Source organism: Myiozetetes cayanensis, unplaced genomic scaffold, assembly GCF_022539395.1.
Source record: "Myiozetetes cayanensis isolate MyiCay16 unplaced genomic scaffold, myiCay2020 scf13, whole genome shotgun sequence".
Lineage (NCBI taxonomy): Eukaryota > Metazoa > Chordata > Aves > Passeriformes > Tyrannidae > Myiozetetes > Myiozetetes cayanensis.
In genome coordinates, this window is record NW_026086937.1 from 14,288,389 (window position 1) to 14,314,910 (window position 26,522).

The following is a 26,522-nucleotide window of genomic DNA, read 5'->3' on the forward strand; positions in this document are numbered from 1 at the left end:
TGAACCTGTGTCCAAAACAGCTGTAGTGAAGATGATCCTGCCAGGAGCTTTCAGTGAAGGAGGTCGCTTTGCACAAGGTTCCATTGAAAACAGTGACCCTAAGTGGAAAGTTTTTGGCAGTTTTTAGCCATGCAAGGTGTATTCATCCAACCGTGTCTAGTCATCCATATCTCATCTTCAGATCTGTGAGGATTCATGGATTGCTTGTAAGGATCAGAGATAAATAAGAAAGAAAAGCAAATCTATTAATACCAGCCTTAAACGCTTTAAGGGCTTGGTGCATTTATTGGAAAGAGCCTGGGGGTCAATAGCTCAAAGATAATCACTGATCTTGTTCAGCAGTTTGAGTGTACAGGCAAATGTCTGAGTTGTTGGCTCTTGCCACTGAGGAGGCAGCAGCAAAACCCCCACGCCTGATCTGAGAGTAAACAGGCTGGGCCTTTGCCCTTGTATGGATGTGAGGCTTAGGTGGAAAGCTTGGATCTAACAGGACAGATATAAGGTTGGTTTTGGCAGAGAAAGCCATTTCTCCTGCATCTTAGGAGGTAACCCTTGTGCTTTCAGATGCACAGGTTCCCAGTTCAGTTTTCTGGTGGAACAAGTTCCTTCTGAGTAAGGACAATTCATTTGATGGCTACTTCAAGACTGGGCTGGATGCTCTGCTGTCCAGATTGTACATATCCATGCCAGGATGTTCTTGCCCATTAGCTGTTTTTTTTTATATTTATGGTTGAAATGGGATTTTCTTTCAAAGATCTTGTGTTCAATCAGCTATGACTTTACAAACCAAACCAGTCACTTTGGGGCAGAAACTTGATGCTTGTTCAGTGATAGATGTTTGTTTAAAGTTGGAAGAAGACTTATTCAACCGCTATCTTAAGGATCAGACATTCAAATAAGCAATTGACTTTAGTCAAAATGCCTATTAAAACTTTTTTTAAACTACTATTAAAGAACATTTAAAAATAAAACCGTAAGGTTGACATGTGACTTGCCAGGTAGGAAGTTAAGGTCCTAAAGGACCTAAGGGGCTTTAATGATGCATCCTGGGATGTTTACATGTCAGTGGGGTCATACATATGCTGCATATGCAGCAAGGGGGAATTCCATTTTCTGGTCCACGCGGAGTCAGCTGCATTGGCAGGGAATGGGTCTCTGTACTGCACATATGACTATGTGATGGACTGAGCCAGTTGTGTATTTGATTTATTCTGTGTCTCTGGTCAGTACCAACACATTCTAGCTGTGTGCATTATGTCATGTACAAGCTGCAGGAGCATCAGAAGAAATAGAGTGCAATGTCATCAGATTCTGGTTTCTGAGATGCTACATGTAAGAAATGCTTATTCTGTCATGGTTGCATTTGCTGCTGCTCAGAGACAGAAGGATCCTACTCTTTGGAATCTGTGTGATGAGCTCATGTTGGCCAGCACCTCTGATCATCTTAAATGGAGTAATTGTATTCACTGAGCTCCCAGTTTTGTAAAGTCTTACGCAGCTTTCCAGTCTTGTGATGTACAGCTTTCCTAAATTTTTGGTGTGATATGAGAAATCTTGGGTGAAATCCCCTGCTTTGTTATGTGTGAAGTCAGCCTAAATGATCTGTCTTGGCCTTAAAAAGAAAACAAATCCTATTGCCCATGCCTGCCAGAATCTGGACATTTTGCTGCTCTACTCTGCACGGAGGTCATGATTTTGTGGACTCTGGAAAACTTTACTTAAAAATCCATTTGCAAATCCTAAAGGAGATGTGTGGCTGGGGGCTTAGGTAGTCACAGCTGGAGTATCGTGCTGCTGGTGACGGCAGTGTGCGTCCTCTAGCTTGGGGGAAGCAAGGCAGTTTTAGCATAGAGCATTTAAAATGAAATCTGTGTCTGCCGCCTTCTTTAATGCCACATAAACTCTTCAAGCATAACCTTTCCAGGGCTACATCTTTAGAGAAGCATTTCCTATCATTAAGATATATTTGATGTTGTTTGCTGCTTTATATATAGAAAGCTGATTAATTTAGCACCCGAAACTCATCTCACACTCTCCAAAGTACAACTTGGAGAGGAAAAGAAACACAGGCAAAGCCTGAAGGGGTGGAAGAAAATGAACTCCTGCTGCAGTTGCACACTTGCACACATCTGGTGCAATTGAAATTTAAGAGCTGAATACATCCACATCTGACTGTGGTAGAGTCCAAACGTTGCTGTTGACACTGGTTTTCTTTTTGGATTAGGTACACTGGCAGAGTCACTAGCGTGTGGAGCCTTGTCAGCCTCTAATCTAATAGACTGTTCTTGCCCAGACCATTGTGTGTCAGTATTTTATGTACCAAATGTAGCCAGCTTTAATAATCAGACATTTACCCACCTTCTGCCAGACTTCTCCCTTTTTGTCACAATTTAATGTTTGAATCAAAATCTGCTATGGTAACAAATTATATACATGTTAAAAAATGAAAATAAAGACAGAAAGCAGAGTCACAAAAGGTAACAAGAGTTCAAAGGAATGTCATCTGAGTTTTTTATTTTTAAAGACTTGAATTCAACCCCATTTTAAAATTGATTTTATTTCTATTTTGTGTTGTGAAAAGCTTACAAAGAAATGGATACTGCTTGAAAGCATGGTTGTAGCTCTGAATATGTAAAGCTCTGAAAGTATTCCCTGTACAGGTCTTATTTGATCTATTTTATTTTTAGTTACTAAACAATAATTTGTGGATCTTTTTGAATGTATTGTTCTTACTTGGAATGTTTACCTTCAGCTAAGACCTGTTGAGGCTATTTATGTTATTTCTAGTGACTATATAGATCAGTATGTTACCAGAAAGTTGTTTTTCTTGTTTTATTGCATTTTTCAAAGGACCCTTTCCTTGCCTTGCTGGTGACATGAGTTGCTGCTGTCATGTACTGGGTTAGTGATGCTGAGGAGCAGGGACCTTGGAGGAGCATCCGTGGGAATTTATCTCTGGCAAACACCAGCACCAGCTGGAGGGGAGCTCAGTCACCAGGAGGGCATTGGAATGGATTTATCCAGTTTCTTTGAGATTTTAATGTTTAATAGGTTATTTCTTATTCTGTGCTGATTTGCATCTCGCACTGAAGTATCCCATCTTGAGTGAAACTTAAACGTTGTTGTAACTGAGACCTGGATCTGTGTTCCCCAGCCAGATTGGTGTTTGCAATTCGGTGTTGGCTGCATGAAGAATGATAATAAAGGCCTAGGGTTGATACCCAAAGTATCAGCCTCTTTGGTCATTATATCCTGAGATGGAGCAGTCACATACAATGAGGGATGCCATCCAAGTCTGCTGTCTGCTTTACTGGGACATGGACTCTTCATGGTTTTGTCTGATGTGATTACATGTGTGGTTTCTCCTTCCCTTGTGCCATTGCTGCACTAAAGTGGGGCCAAATTTGTAGCAAGGGTCATAGTTACTTATCTGAATTATCAGTTAGTTAATAGTTAATTAATTTGTACTTTAATTGAGTTCATTCCTCTTGGTAATTTAATTGGGAGATTTGTATAAGTAGCGGCAATAATTGAGTGCCTTTAACAAAAAGACCATAGCCTGAAATAAATGTAAAGTTGGTGCCTTACCAAGGTGCCACAGTCCCGTTCCCCTGCAGGTCACAGGGCACCGTGTTCTCTGATCTGTCCTTTTTTAGTCTGTTCCTGATTGCATGTTGGGGAGCTCTCCTGGAGATGTGCTTTGACATGATCCCAGAATTCACTGGAACTGCCTGAGTTCTGGGACGTCCCAGGATGATTAGTGTTTCTTGGTGAACAATGGTCTAAGCAACTCATTAAATTGTAGTGTATCCTCCTCCCTGCCTGTGCTCACTCAGAACTTCTGTGGAGCTGATTAGAGGCTTGGCAGGAACTGTCTGGTTATGCTCTAGATACTCTCTGGATACATTATTGTCACAGTTGAGGTATTGCAAAAGCTGTGCCATTCCCATCTTTATCCTGGTGAGGTACCTCTTTTGATTGTGCAATGTCTGTGGCTAATTACACGGCAATTGCAGTGTGCCACCAGCCACCCACAATTCATTGTCAGCTCCTTGGGGATGCAGATGAAAAAGGAAAGATAATGTTTTCTTTCTTCAGTCCAGTAATTTAGCTTGCCTCTGTATTTTTAATCCCATGCTCCTTCAGGTAATAAAGCCAGATGGTAGTGACAAAGAAACAGAAGTCACACATGAATCAGATGTCCCTGAGGATATGCTGGGGACTTGCATTCCTCAAGAGGCAGCGAAAGGCGATGCTAGAAGTCCGGATGTCATTATAGAAGCTCAATTTGATGATAATGATGCAGAGCATGGACAAGACCACTTGCAGGATACGTTGTCTGATGACATTAAGAGACTTTCCCTGGATACCGGTGAAAAGGGTGAGTAGATCAGATTGCTGATTTAAGCCTTTATTTGAGCAAACTGTTGAAGTATTACTCGCTTTGCCTTGCTTTGCTGTGAGGTATAAAATGCAGGCATAAAAGCTTAATGCCTTATTACTTCTGTCCCTTTCTGCGAAACTGCCTTCATGGTTTTGAGTGGATATTAATGACTGGGTTTTATGTAGTTTTGATTGGTACAAAGCAAATCTATGAAACAGAAGTCACACCTTTAGATTTGCAATTTTCGGGGCTGTCTGGGGACTGCTGGTTGCTGTTTAAGTCAAGATGGTGCTGTAGCAGTTTCCTTCATTGCAGCTTGGCTGGCCAATCTGTGTGTCTCAGTTTGGGGATAAGAATATATTTCCTTGGGGGCAGTTAGGTTTGTTGCTGTTTTCGAACAGTTGAGTTATGAGCAACTTAAAGATTTGGTCCATTTAAAAAGAAAATTGCACTAAAACCTAAAGCCAATTATGCAATCTGTTTTGAAGGCAAACCTATTTTATTCTGAATCTGAATTCCATCCAAGCCATCAAGTGTTGCTTAGGGCAAAATAAAATAGGCTCCCCTGTCCCAAACTATGCTTATGCTGCTCTTTGCATGTCCTTTCTAGTACTAAATCCCTTCCTGAAGAATTGTGTGTTGAAAGGATTCTGACAATTGGCACATTTAACATGTGCCTTCAGCTGCTCACGAAAAATTTGCTAAGGCAGATATTCTGGTGTGTTCCTGTTGCATGCCCCAGTTGTCCAGAAAAGATGGCAGCAACTCAGGACATAAGTAGATGTTGGACTCTGACAAATCTTGGTGGTGGTTGTAAAGCTGTCCTATTTAATACCTCGTGTTTTTCTGAGAGTTTTCTTTTGAAGATGCACAGACCCCTGCCTGTACTGTTGGTAGAGTTCCATTTCTCACACCCATCTGTTAATAAGACTGGAAATAACATTTGTGTGGAAGTGTTGTAGTTTTTATGACAAAACATTGGTTTCAGCTCATGAATGGAGCTGCCACCTCACCAGTTTGTGATGCTATTTCCTTCTGGGTACCTCCACTGTGTTTTTGAGTTCCTGCCAAGGTATGTGAACCAACTCACATCTTGTTCTGTTCTTTCCAGCACAGGGCTTGAGTTGGGAGTTACTCGCCTTGTCTGTGGATGTTTTACACAAGTGGTTATTAACCCCCTCTGTTTTGCAGTTTTGGACACCTTTGAGCCACTTTGACTCAACAATTTTGAATCTCTAGAAATACTCCTGAGTCACCTGTTCGTGTCTGTTGCAACCTTGTTGCTTCTGATGGCAATGCCAAATTAAACTCCAGAGAAATACATTCTAGTTTAATACCGGCATCTAAAACAGGTACAGGCTTGAGCCAGTATTTTACTTCAGCTGTGTGACTGTGCTTTAGTGTAAAAACTTGATGAGAGTTACTCCTTGAGTTCCTCGAGATGCTCTGGAGTGACCTATGCTGGAGGTTATCAAGTCATCTCTCAAAATCTGTGCCATCGAAGTGGCTTTTGCCATTCAATTCAGTCTTTGGAGAATGTTTGTAGGCCAAATGTGAGATCAGCTTATTGTCTGCACAGCTGAAATCCAACTTACTTTTCCACTGCTGTTGCCTAAGCCAACTGTTTTCTTTTGTCTTCAAGGCCTTTCTGTGTTCATCCTTAACAAGCCTTTTTGCTGGTGTGGATGTGCCAGTGCCAGTTGGATTTCTGCTGAGTTTGTATTTTGCTATCACCTCTTTTTATACTTGCTTCAGCTTCTTTGGCCATATAACTCATGGAGTTTTCCCTCGTTTCTTCTTTCTCCGTTTTTTAATGCCCTCCTTTTTTTAATACATATAAAGTTTACGATGCTGCTTTTTCTGAAGGTGTTTTTGAGTGGTTGATGATTGCCTTGGCTTGTTTCCTGTCCTTCATGCAATTTCTCATATCATCACTTATCCAGATTTTAAGTCTTGCCTGGAAAACAGCTATAGTTATTCTAGCATCACTGATAACTGTCATGAAAAAAGAAAAAATCCTGCCAAATACAACCTTCACAGGTGTGGCTCAAAATGCTTTTTTAAAAGGACCAAACATACACTTTTTCAAGGCAGAACTTAACCTTAGAGGGCAACATCTGCTGGACTTCCTAAGGCCACGCACTGAAATGTGGTGCCAGCATCAGGAGGCAGAGAGCCTTGCAGGGTTGGACTGTGGTGAGTGGAGGTGCCCTCCCCTGTGTAACGTGGGCCTCTCCTGGGAAAGCTGCTTGGCTGGTTCTGCCTGTTGAACTTTCCAGCTAACCAGCCTTTTCTTTTGTGTTACATCCTGTCTGCTGGAAACAACTACTGCAGCAAAACAGAAAGGTGGATGGGAGCTGGGATCCCATGGGGGGGTTTTCTTCCTGACCCACTAATCCCAGTGCTTCACTTGCTTTCCCTGAGAGCATTATTTTGCAGGGTTTGTCACACAGCCCCATTGCATGGCCTTATGCACAAGAGGGAGCAGGAGGAATTTTCCATGGCCGGTGCAACTCGTAAATGAACACTTGTGGTGGGCTTGCTTCCTTTTTTGGAAGGTTTTTTTTTTAAGGTTTCAAGCTGGACAAAATTACCATCAAGGATATTATATTAAATGAAACAAAATCAAGAAACAGTTTATTATGTTCCCATGAGCACTTTATGTATGTATGTATTTGCATACATATATGTGTCTATGTGTATGTATGTTTAAAAGGATCCACATACATATATATATATATATATAAAAGAGCTGTCCAAAATTAAAACTAAACCAGAAATCCACCAGATTTCTAGAGGTGAAAAATATTGGTAAGTACTATAATAGAATCAAAAGTAAATTTTGCTTATTCTGGGCAAAAAACCCAGAACCGTGTTGAGATGGTTTTCAAATCTTCGTGCATGAACACAAGCTCTGCAAATTGCTGCTCTCAATTGCAAGATGCCTTTTGTCCTTTCTGAAGTAGGAGTGGAATTGTGCAATTTCTCTGCTGGCTCATTTATTCTGCTGCTGATGGTCAGAATGAACCATGAAGAATAAAAGTAGATGTGTCATTCGAATAAGAGCACTCTGGGTCATGCTGGGAGTGCAGCCTGTTTTGATGTCTTTTCTACTCTGGCCTATGTCCCATCCCTGGTCGTGGCTCTGTTCCTCTTCAGGGCACAGTCACCCCTCCATCTCTAGTTACATGCTGGAGCAAGGAATTTTGGGGTTGGCCCTTGCTGTGAGAAGCTCTGAAGCATGAAACATTGAGTACACTGATTATGGCCCAGATTTGAGGGACTGAATTTCCCTGAAGTCATTGTACGTTGGACTTGCCGTGCCTCCTTGGGGCTTAGGGCAACGTGGTAGAAATTGTTATTATGCACAAGTCTGCAGGCTGAGACTCAGATGTTGGATCTGTCTTCACTAAGTGCTGCTGTTATGAGAGCTGTGCTTCCTGCCCTCTTCCTAAGACCCCAGAAGAAATGGGATAAGCAAGAGACAAGTCCACAGGAGGGAAGAGACCTTCACATTCAGCCTAATTCTCAGGCTATGTACTTTCTGAAAGTTCTTGTTCTCATAAAAGTGTGTCAATCTTCCTTTGCTCAAGGATATTTAAATAGAAGTTCATAACTGGTGTCACTCTGCCAGAAGCACTTCTGGTCAAACGAGTTTGCTCTACTTTTCTGGACTCTCCTTGCAAAGAAGTTGGGTTAAAGATTATCTTCAGAAAAGTCTCTGGTCTAGGAAGTGATGAGCCACTTTCTTCCCCATCACACTGTTGTACACAAAGAGCAGTATTGTCCTGTTCCAAAGTTAAATTGTCTGAATGTTAAGCTTTGGTCACTGCTCTTTTTCAGCAAAGCTTAAAATCTCTTTCCTCTTACATTTTCAGCTCTATTTCCAAGCAAAAATGTCTTTACATGCTGAATAAACTTTCTCTCTGTATTTTTTCGTTACAAAGACAGTAAGAATGAGCACCCTGAAGAAAGTTTCTCAGCTCCCTTAGTAGTGTCCTTCAAACCCTCTCTGGGGTTTCTGTGCCCCGTTGAAATGCAGGCAGAGAACAAGGCAGTAGCATCTTGACACTGCTCTGAATGCCAGTGTATACACTGAAAAAATTAATACCCTGTAGTGCTTGGTACTGACATGCAAGTCCTCTGTGTTTTACTGAGACCCCAACTTACTCTGTGTCACTGCCATCCACAGAAGTCATCCACCAGTTCACATGACCTTTACCAGGCCTGTAATTCTTTTGCTTAACCGTTATTCACATTGACTACTGCAACAGAGGTCATGTAACTTTTATCTTATCACTTAGTACTGAGCTAGAATACATTATTTCTGATTTTTTACTGCAGTAGAAGGACTTTCTTTATACTCTATTTCAATATGTAATAAAAATTAAAACCTCTCTGTACCCTCTCAACCTGGGAAAAGTGCAAAATGTTCTGTACAGAATTTTTTACGATGCTGTATCCCTACACGGACTTACGTGTCACAAGTTTCGTACAAATGTGAGCTGTCCCTTGTTAAATATCGGAATTGGGTTACTCTGATAAAGCAACACCAGCAACTGAACAGTAGCAGCTACTTTCACTCTTGAGAAGGGCAGCTGCACTCATAAAAGTGCCTCAGCCCTTCTTAGCAAAAAGATACTCAAATAAAAGTTTGTAAAACTGTGTCACCATGCCAAAAGCTATCCTTGTCAAACTTGTTTGCTCGGCTTTTTTCAGCTCTTCTCATGGGAGATCTTACTATACCAGATACAGAGTATCCTGCTTCCCACGGGGTGGAAGTCATCAAGCTGGTGGACTGGCTGCCCTGGCAGCAATCAGATAGTTGTGTTTGTTCAGGATTTCCACTTACACCTACCCTTCTACAAATCAGAGTTTGGATATGTGAATGTCCAAAGCTTACTCACCGCCTTGACGTAATGAAGTTTGAATAGAAATAGCTCATTTACAGGCAGAGTAAACTCACATGAACTGAATAACTGATGGATAATGAGTAGAGTCAGCAGAATCTGGGCTGGAGCTGCTGCAGAACTTGCAGCTGTCTCCCTGTCTGTTCAGCGTTTGCCAGGTGGATACTGGTCGATCTCTTTTCAAGTCAAATGTGACTGTAAGTCTCTAGTAGCCTGATAAGGTCAAAAGTGATAAGCTAAAATTGCTTGGTGTCCACACTGCTACTGACTGGAGGCTGTATTTTGAGTATTTCAGGTTTGCTTGGCTCAACAGAGGTGGTGGCATTTGGTAACTTCCCTATGGTTCAGCCAGGGTTGTGTAATAATGCATCAAGCCATTCTTTCTCAAGGTGATGCTCTTAGAGTCAGTGCTTACAAAGGGTTTTTGGATCTCTCTAGCTAAGGAAAAATATGTATTTATGGTATATGTTTTAGTCTCTGTTTTGCACTTCTGCACCTTCTCATGCAATTTCATGTTGTGTCATGTCCTCTTTTGTGTCCTCTCTCTTCTTTTAAGCTTGACAAGGTGCCTACCTGCTCTTTGTGCCTTCCTCTGGTGCCTGGAGTCCTTCTACAGTTAGCAGTGTCTCCTGCTGGCACAGGCAGAGTTCAGGGAGTTCCTTCCATTCCTCTCCTTTGCCAGCTCAGGTAGGGAAAGGATGACAAAAATCTGGACCCCATGCTGACCCTCTGCTCTGCTCAGGTTCCCCCTTCTTTCAGTTTAGCTGCCATGAAGTCTCCAGCAAATTCAGAGTCCACCAACATCACTGGCCACTGGAAGGAACAAGTGTTCTTATCCCTCCTCTTCAAAGGCTCCTGTTCACTCAGAGTGCTTTTAAGGAGTCTTCACTGTTCTTTCCTAGCCTGCAGCTTTCTGGAGATGGATCGTCTCCACTGCATAGCTCTTAACATTTCTAGGCCACAGCAGAGTGAAAGCTCACCAGGAAATCTTCTCAGTTACACGGCTTTTAATAGAAATCCTTGAGGTGGAACTGTCAAAAATCGGATCAGTTTCACTCTGCTGCAGCCTGGAAAGCCAGCAGAGGAGCTGGAGCCATTTCAGCTGCTCGAGACAGCTCTCTATTAGTTTATCCCAAGTTCATGTTTGTGAGTCTCTGGATCCAGCTCTTTTGGTTGTTGCTATAACTTTTCTTAAATGAGAGCATAGATTTCTAGCAGAATAAACAGTATAGCAACTGAAGAGAAGTGTTCTACTGGTATTGAACAAATTGGACTTTATGGTTGCATTGATTAAATGCTACAGGCTGAAAAAGCTGCAGTTATTCTTTTGTTGCACAGCTGAAACCTGCAGTGGAAGTTAATGTTGGGAAAGTTCCTTATGCTGTTCTTCCCTAGTAAGTTATCTTGACCCCCAAATGACTTCCTAAGTATGGCAAAAAAATAAATTACTTAGGCAATTAGGTAACAGGAATTAGATTAAATTCAGCATGTTAAAATATGTTCCTGAGTTCACCTATGTTTTTCCTCTGAGTTACAAGTTTAGGTCAAGTAAGTGAGAGGGCACGATACTGAGAGTGAATGGTGGGTGTGGAGACAAACAGAGTACGGCCATTGTTAGCAGCAAGATTTCCAGGATGAAACAGATTAGGATTCATTCAGCTAACATATTTTCCATGGAATAGTAATACTGGACACACTGACTTTAGGAACAAATGCACACGCAGGAAGGAAGAATATTAAGTAAATAGGCAAAATACTCAATGGACTGGCAGCTTCTCAAGGACCTGTGAGGGCCAGGAGCCCTGAGCACCCATGCTGTGATTGTAGTAATGTTATGTGGCTACTGAGACAGCCACGATCGGATCTGTTGGGGGTAGGTGGCAGCTTCCCAAAATTATCTTGATCTTTGTTGTGGATCAGGCTTGGAGGATTCTAAGGAGAAGTGACACTCTTGTCTCATCATTCTGCCATCTCCTCCCTCCCTCCTTGTGGAGGTGGCTAAATATAAGTAAATAATTACACGCTTGGCTGCCTTGCGAGTCCAAGGAAGCCAGCTGTACTCACCTCTTCACATTGCCTTTGCTAAGTGTTACTGCAGATGCTTGTCTGTGCTGTACACACCTGTTATAATGCCTTTCCTCTCCCTCTTTGAGGGTCTCCTCTCACTTGTGCATCTTTAAAAATCTTGATGCTAATCATCTGAGTCTCCTGGTCCTCATCTTCAGTGTGCCCTTGGGCAGGCAGGTGTGTGAGCTCAGGTGTTAAGACATGAACAGCTGTGGCAGGGTGATTTTGCTTAAATGAGTATTCAAAAATAAACATCTCTAAGGAGGTTAGCCCTGTTCATTAGACACACAGGTCTGGAATGAGACAGCTCAGGAGTACTGGTGGTTTGGAGCTGCTTTGCTTCTTACCTGCAGAGCCCTATTCCATTGCACACAGGAGCTGTTAGACTGATTTTGGACAGGTTGCATGTGTTACATTCCAAAGCTGTTGGCCTAACAGTCTCATCATAGTGAAATACCTGTCTTTCCTCTGTCACAGGTGGAAAGCTCAGTGTCTGGAGATACAAATACAGAGTACTGCTTCTTGCATGACATTTCCTAATGCTTCTTGCATGACATTTTCCTTGCATGAGCCTTCTTATAGCCTATTAAAAATAGATTCCAGTTTTGGATAGTACCTGGTACCAGGTGAAATGGCACTTTGCTTCCTTGCTACCTTTTAGTAGATTTGTGTTCTGGAGAAAAAAAAAGTTCTGTGCCAATAAATATCAGCTGCAGAATGTGAAGAGACCTTGTACTTTCTTCTGAACAATAACATGTTTCCTTCTCATTGTCCCTAAAAAAGAAGGTTGTAGCAGAGTAATATAACCCAGGCAAATCAGGACATGCATGTGAATGTATCACTTTTTGGTTGAAGGGAGTTTTAATTTCCTAATGTCTCTTGTGTACTGATGTAGACAGAATTCAAAAAACACATCCTTTTTGAGTATGACATGCAGTCCTGGAGGTGTTTATAATAAATCGGTCTGTTTTACACCACTTATGTATTTGGTATTAAGACATAATATGCTGAAAACTGCTTCATGAAGCAGATACCAGAGAACCTGTTGTTGCTTCATTAGTAAGTAGTAGACTCTGTCATTGAAAGGTTTACAGCTGTGCTGGTATCTGAGCAGTGAGCTGAAGAACAGTATTTTCTTTTTGAAAAGCTTCGTATCAATAATGCCTTCTGATGGGATTCTTAAATACTCCCATGCAGAGTAACCAGCTTCTCAAGTACATATTTTTTTCTAGCTGAGGTAGCAAACATTGAACTATTTTCTTAAAAAAAACCCTTGTTTTTTTCCATTCAGGGAGAGATTTTTTTTTTCCTTTCAGTAAGTTGTGTTTGAGATCTGAAACTGTGATATATTTTCATTTGCAAGTGGATATTGCATCTTTAATTGTATTCTTTTTGGACAGAATTGCAAATTTCCACAGTGACCAATGCAAACCTAGTGAAAATAATTTTGGATCTGTCACAAGTAATCAGGATTCTAGTCTGATGATTTTTGGTCTGTTTTGGCTACCTTTTAATGTTGTGGTAATTGAATTGTAGAAGGAAATTTGGGGGGATTTTTAAAAAAATAATGTTTGACCTAGGAATGCCTGTCAGGCAAATCTAAGTGTGTATTGAATTTGCCTAAACTGATCTCTGTAAGAGGGAGGCAAATTCCAAGTATCCTGGATCTACTTCATTGGTAATAACATAACTAATTTGAGTTGCTTTTTGTATCTAATGCCTAATTTTTTTTTAAGTAAGACTATTACAGTTTTGGTTTGTCAGATAATCGCTGAAAGGAAAACACTGAGATTATAATGCAGTTTCACTGGATCCTGGTTGCTGAAGTGTGTTTTCACTGTAAGATAAGCTTATGAAGTACTGCCCAAGCTAACATAGTAAATCTTTCTCAGAAAACATGTCTTTGCCCAGGGTGGAAATATTGAATGGTCATTGGATAACCACTGCAGTAAAGGGGTCAGAATAATTCATTTTTAGTTTGGCATAATGCAAGGAGTTTCTTCCTACCTTCCCTGCTCGAAATTCTGCTCCTCTCATAAGTTAACTCTCCTTTAGGATTGCCTCCTTGCCTCTACCCTGTTGTCGAAGATGTTTGTATCTCCCGGCTCAGATTTTCTAGACCACCAGTCTCCAGTGGGTCCCTCTTACCTGCTCTTTCTGCCCCAGCCACCAAGTTCCAGCTTCACTGGAGGGAAGGAGGATGTGCAGTGAAGGAGAGGGACTGTCAGAGGTGTATTCGGGGGACTTGGGAACCAGACTCTCATGGCAGATTATGGGTGTTGTGAATGAGTTTTCTGTGCACTAATTTAACAACTGAGCCAGCTGGACCTTGGATGTCGATAGTTGTCCTTTCTGAGATAAAGATTTTGTGGCAAGGAATCCTTATTTCCTGTGGTCTGCCATTGTAGACCTCTGAGCATTAGATGTAGCCCTGGTATCAACAGAATTTTGACTTTCAAGAGAGCAGCTACAAGCTACAGAGAAGTCCACATCTCTTGACTCCAGGAGTATGGAGTTTCTCATGTCTGTTCTTCCCCATCCTTTGTTTCGGGAACGTTCCCCATTAGTAAATGTGTGTGATGACATTTCAGATAGTGAAGGTGATTGAAAAAGACGTGTAAGAAGTAGTTGGCTGGGATTAGCTTCCTTCTTTCATTCTTTCTTTCTGTTGATGGAATCAGTTGTAGATCCTAGGCTCTGTCTGTTGGAGTCTCCAGTAATCCCAGGATTTTTGGGGAGGGATGCTGAAATTGGAGAGACCACTGAAGAAGAAGATGCTCTCCAGCCAGCTAAAGGCCCCTGGTTGATTTGGGCTGTGAAGGAAAAGGCAAATTCTACCATGTGCCACAGTGGGAATTTAGCTGTTTTCTGGTATCTTTAGTGGGTTCACATGGGGCTCATCTTCTGCAGGATGGGGAGCGGTGCCCCAGCCCTGAATGTTTTTTTATCCCAGGAAAAGGAAGACCTGTTCTCCCATTTGCTGTGCTCTCTGTGATAGCTGCATCCTGGTGCTTCTGTGCTTTTGCATGTGTTTGTGTGATACTTCCCAAGGACATCACTGCTGGCTTCTTTTTGGCAGGGAAAGCTGCTTCAGTGAAAATTTCCAAGTGGCTTTTTGGAGCACTGGGAGTTGGAGGGATAAGTGGAAAGAAGGCAATGCTAACAAGGGCATGTTCCTCATGTGACTCCGGGTGCTTTTTTCATTCATGCCTGCTGGACCTTGAGTCACTGCTGCTGTTCTACTGCGCTAGGAAAGAGTGAATACAACTCCTTCTTTTTTCCAAAACATGTTTAGATCTGGCTTCTCTTCCAACCAGTATGTGCTGTTCCTTGGGGAGAGTTTGCTCCAGTAAAGCCCTGGGCTTGTGGCAGGTGTGTCTGGAGGCCTGGCCTTTGGAAGGCTCCCAACCTCCCCTTGTCCTCTGGCCCTGCCAGTGTTTCTTTGTTCCAGATCATCCTGTTCTTTACCCAAGCTGTCTTCATGGTTGGCACACCATAAACTGTTAACTGATCTCTTGACAATTTATAAGAAAACAAAATGGCTCCTTACATTTATTCTTTGCTAAATGATTGCCTGATATGACCTTTAGCTGGCAGATACATTAGAAGAGGTAAGCAGATGAGGTAATTTGGGTATCCCCACTTTTTAAACTGCTTACAATTATCCAAGCTTTTTTTTTTTCTCCCAACTTATTTGTCACTGTGAAACTTTGGCTGATTTTATCCCTTAGTAATGCTGGTTGTGGCAAGTTCATTTCAGTAGAAGTAAAAGAGAAATGTTTTTGCTGCTTCTATTACTGGTGCTTTTTTTAGGAAAGATCATTTTTATTTAAACCCCTGAATACCTGTTCATTCTCCTCTCAGCCTTGCTAGCAAGTCAATAAAGATAAAATAAAAGTGGAGTCACTTAGAAAAAGATCTCTGGGGAGGAACAAAGTGTGAAGAGCTTTGTATCAGAAGGCAAAGCTGGAGATTATTAGCAGCATATGAGAACCAGAGTTTGTCATTGTCAAACAACTGCTGGGATAACGTTGCTTGAAGGCAGCCCGGGCTGTCCCACAGCCATCTGTGAACGTGCCCTGGTGATGGTGGTGCAAAGCTGTCCCCCTCGGGGAAGCTGCTACCCCTCCTGCCCCCCTCCGGCTCCCCTGAGCACTGATCCCAACAACATCCCAGCACTGCTCAGCTCCTCCTGCAGCCCCTCCATCCATCATGTCACCAGCAGCCTCCACTGAGGGTCTCTGTGGGACAGATGGGTGTCATGTGGGGGCCGGGGTCTGCGTGTCACCGCCGTTCTCCCGGAGGCTTGCTGACACGGGTGAGCACTGTTGGCCTGCTGGAGCACAGCCCTCAGCGAAATCCTGCTTTATCTCTGGTCTTCTAAGGGAGACAGTGACAGCTACGTCCCTTGGAACCGGCAGTCGGTGCCACGGTCTCTCCTTAGGAAAGCAAAATTTCTTTTGAACACTAAAGGCCTGATTTTAGCACAAGTGCTTGAGAGGGATGTGATTACCATGCAAATGGAAAAGGCAGCCATCTTCCATGAGCCCTCCAGACAAGAGCACTTGGATGCTTCCATCCGAAAAATGCTGGCAGAGCAGTAACCACAGGCACTCAACAGGGAGGCAGCTCAAGAAGGGACCAAATCCAGCCTTTTCCATGGCAAAGATCACTTTGGATGTTTGTAAACACTAAATGCCAGCCATCTGTAGCAGATACGCCCGAAGTCACATACTTGAATATTTGAAAATGTCAAACTAGAAATTAGTTGACACTTGATTTTAATATTATCAGTGTCTGGTCCAGAGATTTCAGGGGAAGGGAGCTCTTGGTCATACACAGTGATTACTTTTATAAGACTTTTCATAATCCTTGTCCACCGCTGAGGAGGGTCAGCTTAGTAGTTATGGTTTCAGTTTCAAAGATAAACATGCTTTTTATAACCCTACATAATGTTTTTAAAGGAAATTGAATATTAAAATGAATGTACGTATGTACTTAAAGAATTGCTTATGTAACGTTAATGACTTCAACTAAGAAATGACAGGAAATTAATGTAGTTCTCAGTATTTAGTAAACAGAATGTGTTTTCTATCATTTTGTGTATTACGGTTGGTATAGTCCTCCTTACAAAGTTGGGATTTATTTTGATTTTTGTTGGTTTTCAGCAGATGTGCATGGTAAGTGAACATATATCTGCTGTCTGTTGCAGTCTGGAAAAATAATAATTACTTCTTGCTTGACAGTTCTATCACTTGAGAGATCTTTTTCCTTTCAAATAAGTCTACTACATGCACCTTGTATTGTAGTTTACAGCAAAGGCCCAACATGAATTTGCCATGGAAATGTTCTACAGTAACTGGTGTGTGTGTTTGATGCAGGGAAGGCAGCTGGGGTCAGCGGTGTGCACAGAACAAAGCAAGATGATGGACCCAAGGTGAATGATCCCAGGCTCCTCCCAGATGAGTTTCTCCAAAGGACAGCCAAGGTAACTCCAAGGAGAGTGACAAGCGAGCACCTGTGTGCTCCCAAAGGCTGAAGGGGACCAGCCCTGGCCTCCCCGTATTCTCCATCTGTTGATCTTTGAGTCTCATTCCCCATTTCAAAAGAGGAATTGTCTGATCTGATAAAAATCAAGTGACTTTTTACCAATTATCCTAGGTTAAGTTCCCTTTGTTTGTCATGCAAAATTACTTAGCAAGATTCAGGAAAAAGATTGGATACTAATATGAGTGTCAGGATATCCAAAGTTGTCAGAATTAATTCTTATAGACTTTGGAAAGGCTGCTAGTGCTGTTGATTCAAGATTTGAGTCAATCTATAAATGTTAAGAGACCAGAAAAGAAGACTGCTGGGTCAGACTGGGTCAGGTCTCTTCCACGTCTTGTGCTTTCCCTTGTGCAGTCTGTGATTCTGGTCCCTGTTGTTGGCTGGGCTGCTCGAGTCTCATCCAATGTGGCAATTCCAGCACTCAGAATCGTGCAGAGGTGCAGCTCCTGAAACCTTTTGGAAGGACTCTTCTGTATACAGCTTAGGAAATCGGCTATAATGTTTCTGTTATCCAGTGATTTATTACGGTCTACAAAAATATAGCCTGGATGAACACCTCTCTGGAACAATTATTTAGTGATATTGTAATTTATTATTCTTTTCAAAGCCATCTTGTATAAAGGTAAAATAACCCCTGACTTCAGAAAGCACAGAGAGGAGGAGAGAACTGCCAAATTCCCAACAGCACATCCTTTCCTGTGGTTAGCATTGGATCTGCCAGCGGCACCGTTTTTGGACTGACCTGTTCTGTGCTGACTGTTGAAATTGCAGGCCGAGGATACAAATGAAAGATTTTACAGGAGTTGCTTGTATTTTGTGGCTAATTCCCTGCATTTGGAAGCATCTGCTTCTTGTCTGGTTTTGTTCTGTAATCAAGAAAATTGCTGTAGAGAGCTAGCACTTGGAAGGCACTTTGCTCCTCTATAGCCATGAGCAAGATGGCAAGGAAAACACATTGTAAATAGGTACTCAGTTAAAAAATGCATACACATATACACACACACAGGGCAAACAAGATATAGACCTTGTGACTTTTCCAGACACTCTACTAAGCCTCTGTGTATCCCTGTTCTGTTAAAGAAAATAACTTTCTCTGAAGGTATTAACTGTAGAAACTTGTGCCTCTCCTAGGTGGTATATATTTTGGAAAAGAAGCATTCCCGGGCAGCTACAGGTTTCATCAAACTTCTGGCAGACAGGAACAGTGAACTCTTCAAGAGGTGTGCCATGTTCTCACCTGTGGACCACAGAGTGCCCAGGGTCTATGTGCCCTTGGCTGATTGTCCTCCAGACTTTGTGACCAGGCCTGAGGGATATTCTCAGAAGCTCTTCATCTGTCGCATCGTGGACTGGAAAGAAGACAGCAACTTTGCAAAAGGGTATGTGGCTGCCCTTGCAAGTAGAGATGACTGAGATTTCTAGTCAGAATTCTTGGTTTCACTTAATTTAATACAAGCAATAGAGACAGAAATCTGTTAACAAGACACTTGTCTTGTATCCCTCTGGTATTTATTGGATAAAGTATGATGAGGGGCAGGATAGTTCATCGCTCCTGGCTACAACGTGTTAGTTTCTTCCAGCGCTTGCTTCAGTGTGCTGGCACATGGCAGCATTACTGAGCACGTGTTCCAGAGGGAACACACACACACACACGTGCTGAGCCTGACCAGCACAAACACCGTGGGGTGTTGGCAGCCTTCCTGTCTTTCCACCCTATGTTTAAGAGTAGTACACAGCGTGTAGGCATTTCACTTCTGCCAGAGGAAGAAGATCAGTAGCTGTGAGGCTTATCTTTAGTTTATAAGCCTTTACTGATAAGAAATAGAAAGAAGTCACAGATTGTTGTGGTTTTAAAGTCACATTGCTTCAAGGAAGGATACTATAACTGAAGAGAAGATTCATTCCCTCCTGAAGCCTGTGAGGAGGGTGTTGCACTCTGTGTGTTTTAACAGGCACTGTAGAGCCATTGCTGTCCAGAGTTAAAATTGCAGGCACTGCCGTGAAGGAAGAGATTTTAAGCCAGGGCTACACAAATGGCCTATGCTGGGCTGGATCCAGATTGCAAGTTCATTTTGCCTCTCCATGAGGAAGACTTTTTTTTTTCCAGCATTGCCACTCTTTTCTTTGGAACAGCTGCAGTGTGCCAAGCTCCCACCTGGAGTGGCCATGCTGTTTCTATTGAGTGGGTCTCAATAAAAATGGACATTGATAAATGTTTTCAATTATCTTGGTGAAAACTAAGTAGTCCTGGCTTAGTTGGTGGTTCAGAGTAGGTAACTGACCTATGGCAATACTGTGATCAAATTTAAACAGATGATGGGAGTCTGGATGTAATGTCTGGAGCATGTGCAGTGGTGGGGGTTGGACATAAAGCCCAGCTTTGCTCTTCTCCTTGCACAGCAGTTCTGATGGGGTAGCACAGGTGATATACACTGTTATCACTGCAGGCTTCAGAGTCCTCAGCTCAAACTATTGGTAAAGCTTAAAACTTACAGAAAACATTTTTAAGAGAAGGTATGTTGGTGCAGATCTGTCTCCAGACAGATCTTGAGTTTGCTTGAACTAAAAGTAAACTAAACTGAAGTCCCTGTTTCCCAGAGTTTGTTTTTTATCAGCTATAGCTGCTTTGTCTGCCCAGTAATAGCAAATTTCATATGTACTCCTCGAGAGCCACATGAGCCATGAAGTCACTCAGTGTTTCCTCGTTAAACTGCAGTGCATGAACTGCAGTGGCCTCCCTTTGAGCCCCACTTAACTATGGGCTGGCTGTACTGTGAACTTCACTGTGACTAAGTTTCTTACTGGCAGAGATTTTCTTTGTCTTCTTTGACTCCAACTGAGAAAAGACTGGAGGGTAATTGTACTGCTTGGCTTCTTGTCATGAGCAACCCCCCTTTTCAGCAGGAATGGGAAATTAGGAGGATGAGTTAATATCTTTTTTATTGGCTAATGTTTGTGTCTTTACTCTGCGCTTCTGACAACATTGGATATTCTCATCTGTCTGGTTTGGTTGTTTCCAAGATGTGAAGGGTGTTGTCAGGAAAGAAAATGTCCATGATTGTCTTCATACCATAGCTGTTTCCTCTGGGAGTCGGTTGCACTTCAGTAAGTGCCTTGTGGAGATGGGAGCATAAAACCTTGCTGACCCCTTTATTCTTTTTAGCCATAAATAATGCTTGTTTAAACATGGAAAGACAAGGAAATCTCTTGAAGGTCCCAAAAGTTTCTGTTTGCTTTTGGGCTCATTTATAAGCTTGTTTTTAAGCTATGTTGCCTTGTTTATGAGCTGTGTTGCTTGTCATGGCCTGAAGGAGAGAAGAGCAGCTGATCTTATTTTGTGCTTGATTTTCTGAACTTTTTGGTGCACCCTGTAGTTCTGCCTACAAAATTCATAATATCTCTTTGACTGCATCATCACCATGGTTTTGAAGGTGTTGGACAAAGAGCCTGTAGGTCATCACCCTGCGCTGTCTGCTGGAAGTGGGACAAGGGAAACTTCCTCCTCAGTTGGCAGTCATGTCCCCTGGATGTCTTGGGTGTTGCTAGGTACTCTCCATCGTGCAGCTGAACTTTCCCAGGCCAGTTATTCTCCTTCCTCAGCTTTCCTTTTGCCTTGGGAAGTTCAGCACCAGGTTTCCAAGCACAGTTAATGGCACAGTCTGATATTCATAGTGGCCATGTGTGGCTGGAGCAGTGGGATGCCCTGACCAAGAATTTGGTGGTGGCACTGGCCACCCAGGGTGGCCACCTGCACAGGGCCAACCTGTCAGTCCCTGGAGGTCCCCTTGGGGAGGGGGTGCGTTTCTGTGTCGTGATTGCCACCTGGTGGTCACCAGAGTGACACTGTCCCCTCGGAAGGCCACGCTGTCACCCCGCCTGTGCTGGGAAGGAGCAGGGAGGAACTAATGGTTCTGTGTCCTGCTGGCAATGCCCTGAGTGTGGGCTGCTGTGCTCTCCACTGCATGTGGAGTGATTTTACCTTGGCACTAAAATGCCATTGAACTGGACCTGCTTCAGGTAGTAGGTAAAGCAAATTATCTCCAAAACCTCCTTTTCCAGATAAATATCACAAGTGCTGTGATGTACCGTTATTTTCTGGGGACATTTTTTCAGTGTTGGAGTCCAGGGTTGTTCCGAGTATTAGTCCAGACGTCTGTGCACTTTTGGATATGGTTAAGGTGGAATTGTTTTGTCCCAACGTATGATAATGGATGAGACTATTAAAAAAATCCTGTAATAGTAAAGCATGGAATCACTGACTCCCTCTGTGTCACGTGGGGCTTGTGACCATTCTAACTCAGGACCTTAGATATTGCTCTGTCAAGGTGACAAGATTTGTCCCAGCTTTTGCAATAAAATGAAATGCTGCAGGATGTTATTTCACTTGACACTCTTTCCAAAGCCATCCAAGAGTTCTTTTCATCTCTGGCATTTTATTCTGGTTTTTTTTGGTTTTTTTTTTTTTTAATTCAAAAATATATTTGATGTGAGGACAAATGACCAGATTCAATGGCTGATTTGAAGGAGTACCCTGTGCTGCCCAACCATGGCATGTTCCAGTCAGTGCATGCTCCCACCATGTGTGATGTTAGTCCAAGGGTATTCAAGGAATTCAAGGTAATGCTCCCCCATCAGCGTCACAGTAAAGAAATGTTTACGTCTGTAACCATTATGACTTTTTTAACTTTTGACATTTAGAAAAAAACAAAAAGAGATACACGCAAGCCTGGGGTGTCACAGGCACCGTGACTCCCTGGGAGTGAACGTCTGACTGCTGCTGGGCCCTGTGCCTGTTGTTGTTTATAAGCCTCTTGAACTATTCTTGCTGCCCTTGGTGGCCGCGGAGCCCCATGAGTGATTTTGCAGCCTGGCTGTTACTCCAGGGCCAGCGGTGATCCTATATGCATTACCTTTGATCACATGCTGTCCTGTCAGATTTTGCTCTGATGCAAGTCATCATTCCTGCGTGACTGTAACATGGCCCCAATTAAAGTCAGTTATACACTTTTTATTTCAAGGTACTTGGGAAATGTTCCCTGGAACACTGTAAATCAAATGTTAATTACTATTAAAAAAATATTAGTCCTATATCAGACCTCTGGGTAAACCCCTTATGGTTCGTAATCTAATTTCAGTAAACGGATCAAGAGGAACATGGGTTTCAAGACTGAGCTGGAAAGCACTCTGGCATTCAGAGGTGCTTTCCATGACTTGTCCTGAAGACATCCAGCCGCCCTGCCGATGCACTTCCCAGCTCTGCCCTGCCAAGAGAAGGGGCACCTGAGACTCAAGCTCTTGACATTTCTTCTGGGTAGGGCAATGCGTCCTCCCTTTTCCAGCTGTATTTTTTTCAGTCCATCCTTGGTGGTGCTGGTGGGCCTGCAGACCCACAGGCTTGTCCTTGCTCAGTCCCAGCTCCGCATTAGACGCTGGAAATGAAGTGATGATTTCTCTGGTTTATTGTTACTACTGAGAGAGAGTGAGATAAAACTGATGCCTCATTTATTTACATTAAAATAAGGATTAGCCTGGGACCCAGCTGCAGGAACAGAGAACTCAGCCACAGTGCCAAATGCGCACGTATTTCTGCCATACAGTTTGTACATAAAATTGAAACAATGGAGGGAAATATCTTTTATCCTTGTTTTCATTTTTATTTTAAAGCTAGACGATGGGAACTCTACAATTTACCACACCACGAAGCGCGCAATCCTTTCCAGCATATTACACAATGTGACAGGTTTATTACCCAGCCCTTCCCGTTGAGAAGAGAGAGCTTTGCTCCCATAAAGAAGATGGTCTTGCTTACACTGCGAGTTTGGGGTTTGTTGTGTGGGTTTATGGCACATCTGAAGCCTTGAGACCGTCTTGCTTGTCCAAATAACAAGTGCACTGTTTTGGCCCCAATTTAGGAAAGTAATTAGTGTCTGTTCTCACTCATTGGAATCAAAGCAGAAGGATCGATATAATGATTGTGTATTTTATGCAGTGGAAAAACACTTATTAGAGTGGCTGTTTTTGTGCTGTGTTATTACCCCTCTCTTTTGTGTCATATTTTGATGGATCTGCTTTAATTTCAGTTGTAATTTTCTTGGGTCAGGAACATTATCTCTATTGACTGTAGTGTGCCATCCACCCTAATGGTAGTATATTAAAAAATAAAAAATAATTTTTCTCTGTACTGTAGAGCAATCTAGAGGTGAGAAAGGGGACAAGGGGAGCCACCATGGGATGTAGGTTCTCATGGGATATTTGTAACCAGCTGGGAAGGAAACAAATATCTCTCTCCCTTGGAGACCTGTTTTGCACAGTGTTCAGAGCTGAGGGCTTCTTTGACGCCAGAGCTGTTGGACAAATCCATCCTGGGGTTTGCACTGGAGCAGATGGAAACTTTCTCTAAGCATAACAGAGCAGCAGCCTCATCCACACATATGCAGAATACTTAATCAAGGACTGTTAGCATGGGGGGACAATTTCCCCTGTCTGTGACTTGCTTCTAGGTCCTTGGCTCCTCTCCAGTTAGGTCCTGGTTCAGAGGCTTCTGCTGATCCAGGAGGGGAGGGACAAACAACTACAACTGCTTAGGTGCTGGAAGGAGCTGGGAAAGTTGTTGGAAAGATGATCTGTGGGCACGTCTGTGTGTATGACTCCTGTAAGGAAGGCAGGAAGGGTTCTTCACACCACGGTCTCCACAGGGCATTGGTTTGCTCTGGCAGAGATGCATATCCTTTGGGATTGAGAGCAGTGTACTGAGCTCCCTGGGAGCTGTCTTTTGCGGAGTTCTCTGGGATCTGGTGTGAATCTGTTCTTCATTTTGGGTAGTGGGGTGAGTCACCTTTTTCAGGGGTAAGAAGAGTAAAGAGACTCTCAATGGAACCGGCCTTGTGTAAAGCTGGAGCTGCCTGTGTGGAAGGCTATGCTTTTCTTATCCCTGCTGGATGTGTTTTTTTCTAAAATTGGAAAGCTTTCTCACCTCTGCAAAAAAATAATAATATAAAACATCTCCTTCAAATGAGATGCATGGAACAGCCCAGGGTATTGTCTGGTGAGTGTTTGCATCTCCAGCAGATGTAAGTCACGCTCTGGTCTGAATTCCTGTTAAGTCCTCTGCCAAAACTCAGGGAGAAGTGAATGGGTGAAAGAGTGTATTTGAGGGCTCAGCAGCCTCTCTGTGGGGACAGTAACAACATGACAGTAGTAATTACATAGTTTAAAAAGCATCTCTTCCTTTCTGCAGGCAGTTGAGCAAAAGTCTTGGACAGGCTGGGGAGATTGAGCCGGAAACAGAAGGGATCCTGACGGAGTATGGTGTGGATTTTTCTGACTTTTCTCCTGAAGCCCTGGAATGTCTTCCCCAGAACCTGCCCTGGGTTATCTCACCAGAAGAGCTGGCCAAAAGAAGAGATTTAAGGTAACAACAAAAGGCGTGGTCTGACACTTCTCCTTGGGTTGTTGCAGGTTTGCGCTGTTTTGTTTTGCATTCATCACATTTGTAGAGGCACTGACTTTGTTACACGTACCATATTATACCTTATCTGTACTAGAAAGCATGGAAAGAAACTACTTTTGAAAGTACCTATAAACCCAGAAGATCAGTTGCTAGGAGAAGAGTTTCCTGAGGTAAAGAGGCCTTTTCTCAAAAGAACTATTGAAAACTGAAAATTCGGTGTTTGGCACCTACTCTGAAAGCTTTATGTTTTTGTCTGGAATGTATTACGTATTTTAGTGGTAGTTTTATAGCAGAGATTTTCTGAATGCCTGGCAGATCAAATGATCTTGGACATTGTTACTTTGAAACTTAAGCACAGGTAGAGACTGTCCTCTGTGTTTTCCTGTCTAGTCTCAACGTATTTCCCTGTTTTGAAGAGCTGGTGTCATGTGGAGTTTGTGATGGCTCTTGGTCAGTTAGCAGCTGGCAAATGCAGTCTTTCCCTGCAGCTCAGCAGCTCTGTGCTGTCCACCTACCTCGCATTATCCATCCCTGCAACTTAGTGAAGATCCCATCAGCTTTCTCCGGTCTCTTGAGTGGTCAACTCCCTGACAGTGCTGAATTACCCAAAACTAGTGGGTTTGCTACACTTGAAGTGTCAGATTTCAGACACATCCTTACTAGAAAACATTTAAAGGCCAAAGAAAAATAATTTGTTTAGAAGCTCATTATTGGTTCTAAACCTATTTAGAACCAAATAAAGGAAGGTGTGGGAAAACAAAACAATAAATGCAATATTAAGAATATATGGTGTGTTCTACTTCCACCCTTGCTTATGCTAGAGCATCCTGTCTCAGTTGGAATGATTCATTGCTTTCTTGTGTATTGGTAAGGTGAAGCAGCCCCATGAGCCTGATTCCACAAGACACTGCAGTGGTGTGAGCACCTGCATATACGCAGCAAGCTCCTCCCTCTCTTAGTTTATCTGTGTTATTGGCATTATTATATTGACATAAGCAATTTGAGCAGATCAGGTGATGAACTGCAGCCATTTGTATCTGTACCTGCACTCCAGGTGTTACTTTGGAGCTAATCCTGCTCTGGAGCCTGCAGCCTCCCTATCACTTCAGCTTTCTGGATTTCCACTGCCATACAATGGACTAATTCGGTGGAGAATCACACTCCTGATTGACTTGTGCTAACAGCCAGACACCAGATCCAGACTGTAGGCTTCAAGTAGCTTTCAAAAAAACAAAAAACAAAAAGATACTGAATGCTGCTGTTCAGAAGTCACTGGAAAGTGCTTATTTTTATATTCTTGACTACAGTTCAGTAGCATTCTCTGTTTCTTCTGACCAAGTTCTTTTAAGCAAATAAAGAGCTTGACTTTTCTCCAGTCAGACAATTGGTTTTGGAAATGAATTCCAAGTGCATTTCTTGCTTTTCTTGCTGAATTATTACACTGGGACTTATCAAGGTGATAACAGTTTTGCAGTTAAGCCATTTAAATCCCTCTCTGCCCCTTCCTGACCACAGTGCACACTACAAAGTAGATTTCCTTTTGATCCTCTCAAATATAAACATTTAACAGTGAAAGTTTTTAAGACAATTATTTGAGCTGAATTTCCTAATCCTTTTAATGTCAACTGCCACACTGCTGACTAACTAGTCTCTGGTCTAAACACATATGGAGATAACATGAGATTTCTAGTTATGGAAAGTAAAATACAGGTGAGTCTTCCTTGTTGTTTCCTCACAGAAAGAGGTTTATCTACCCAGAAATAAGAAGAGTTTTATTAATAAATGCAGTGTGAATTGTGGCTGAATGAAGTCAGGCAGCTGGAGATTGGATGCCATCTCTTCTGGTCTCACCCATCAGAGAGACTGTTCTTGACAAGACCCAAGGTCTCTTGGCCTTGACTTGGTATCAGATATAACTTTTCATATTAGCAGCAACAAGTGCTCTGTGGTCTGCAGTGTCCTACAAAGAACCAGTACACACAGGTCTAGACTGGCATCCAGAGGAAGGCACCTGACCCTGGGCATCTGGTCTGGGTGCCCATGGGAGTTGTGCCTTGTTTTCCAGGGGAACTCACACCATGTGTGATGGCACCTGCCTCATAGTAGTCTGAGAGTATGATATCAAATAAATTACAATGAAGTAAAGACTCATCTTTTTTCC

The 26,522-nt window shown here is 42.6% G+C and overlaps 1 protein-coding gene across 2 annotated transcripts in view; it reads left to right on the forward strand.

Annotated features, from left to right (window-relative positions):
• DIS3L2 (DIS3 like 3'-5' exoribonuclease 2) overlaps positions 1-26,522 on the forward strand; it is a 183,218-nt gene that overhangs the window by 53,591 nt on the left and 103,105 nt on the right. For both annotated transcript variants that reach the window (XM_050307968.1, XM_050307969.1), the window contains exons 7-10: positions 4,147-4,381; positions 16,743-16,849; positions 18,043-18,290; positions 24,149-24,322. In XM_050307968.1, the coding sequence (XP_050163925.1) occupies positions 4,147-4,381; positions 16,743-16,849; positions 18,043-18,290; positions 24,149-24,322 (764 nt within the window). The remainder of the gene's footprint in view (positions 1-4,146; positions 4,382-16,742; positions 16,850-18,042; positions 18,291-24,148; positions 24,323-26,522) is intronic.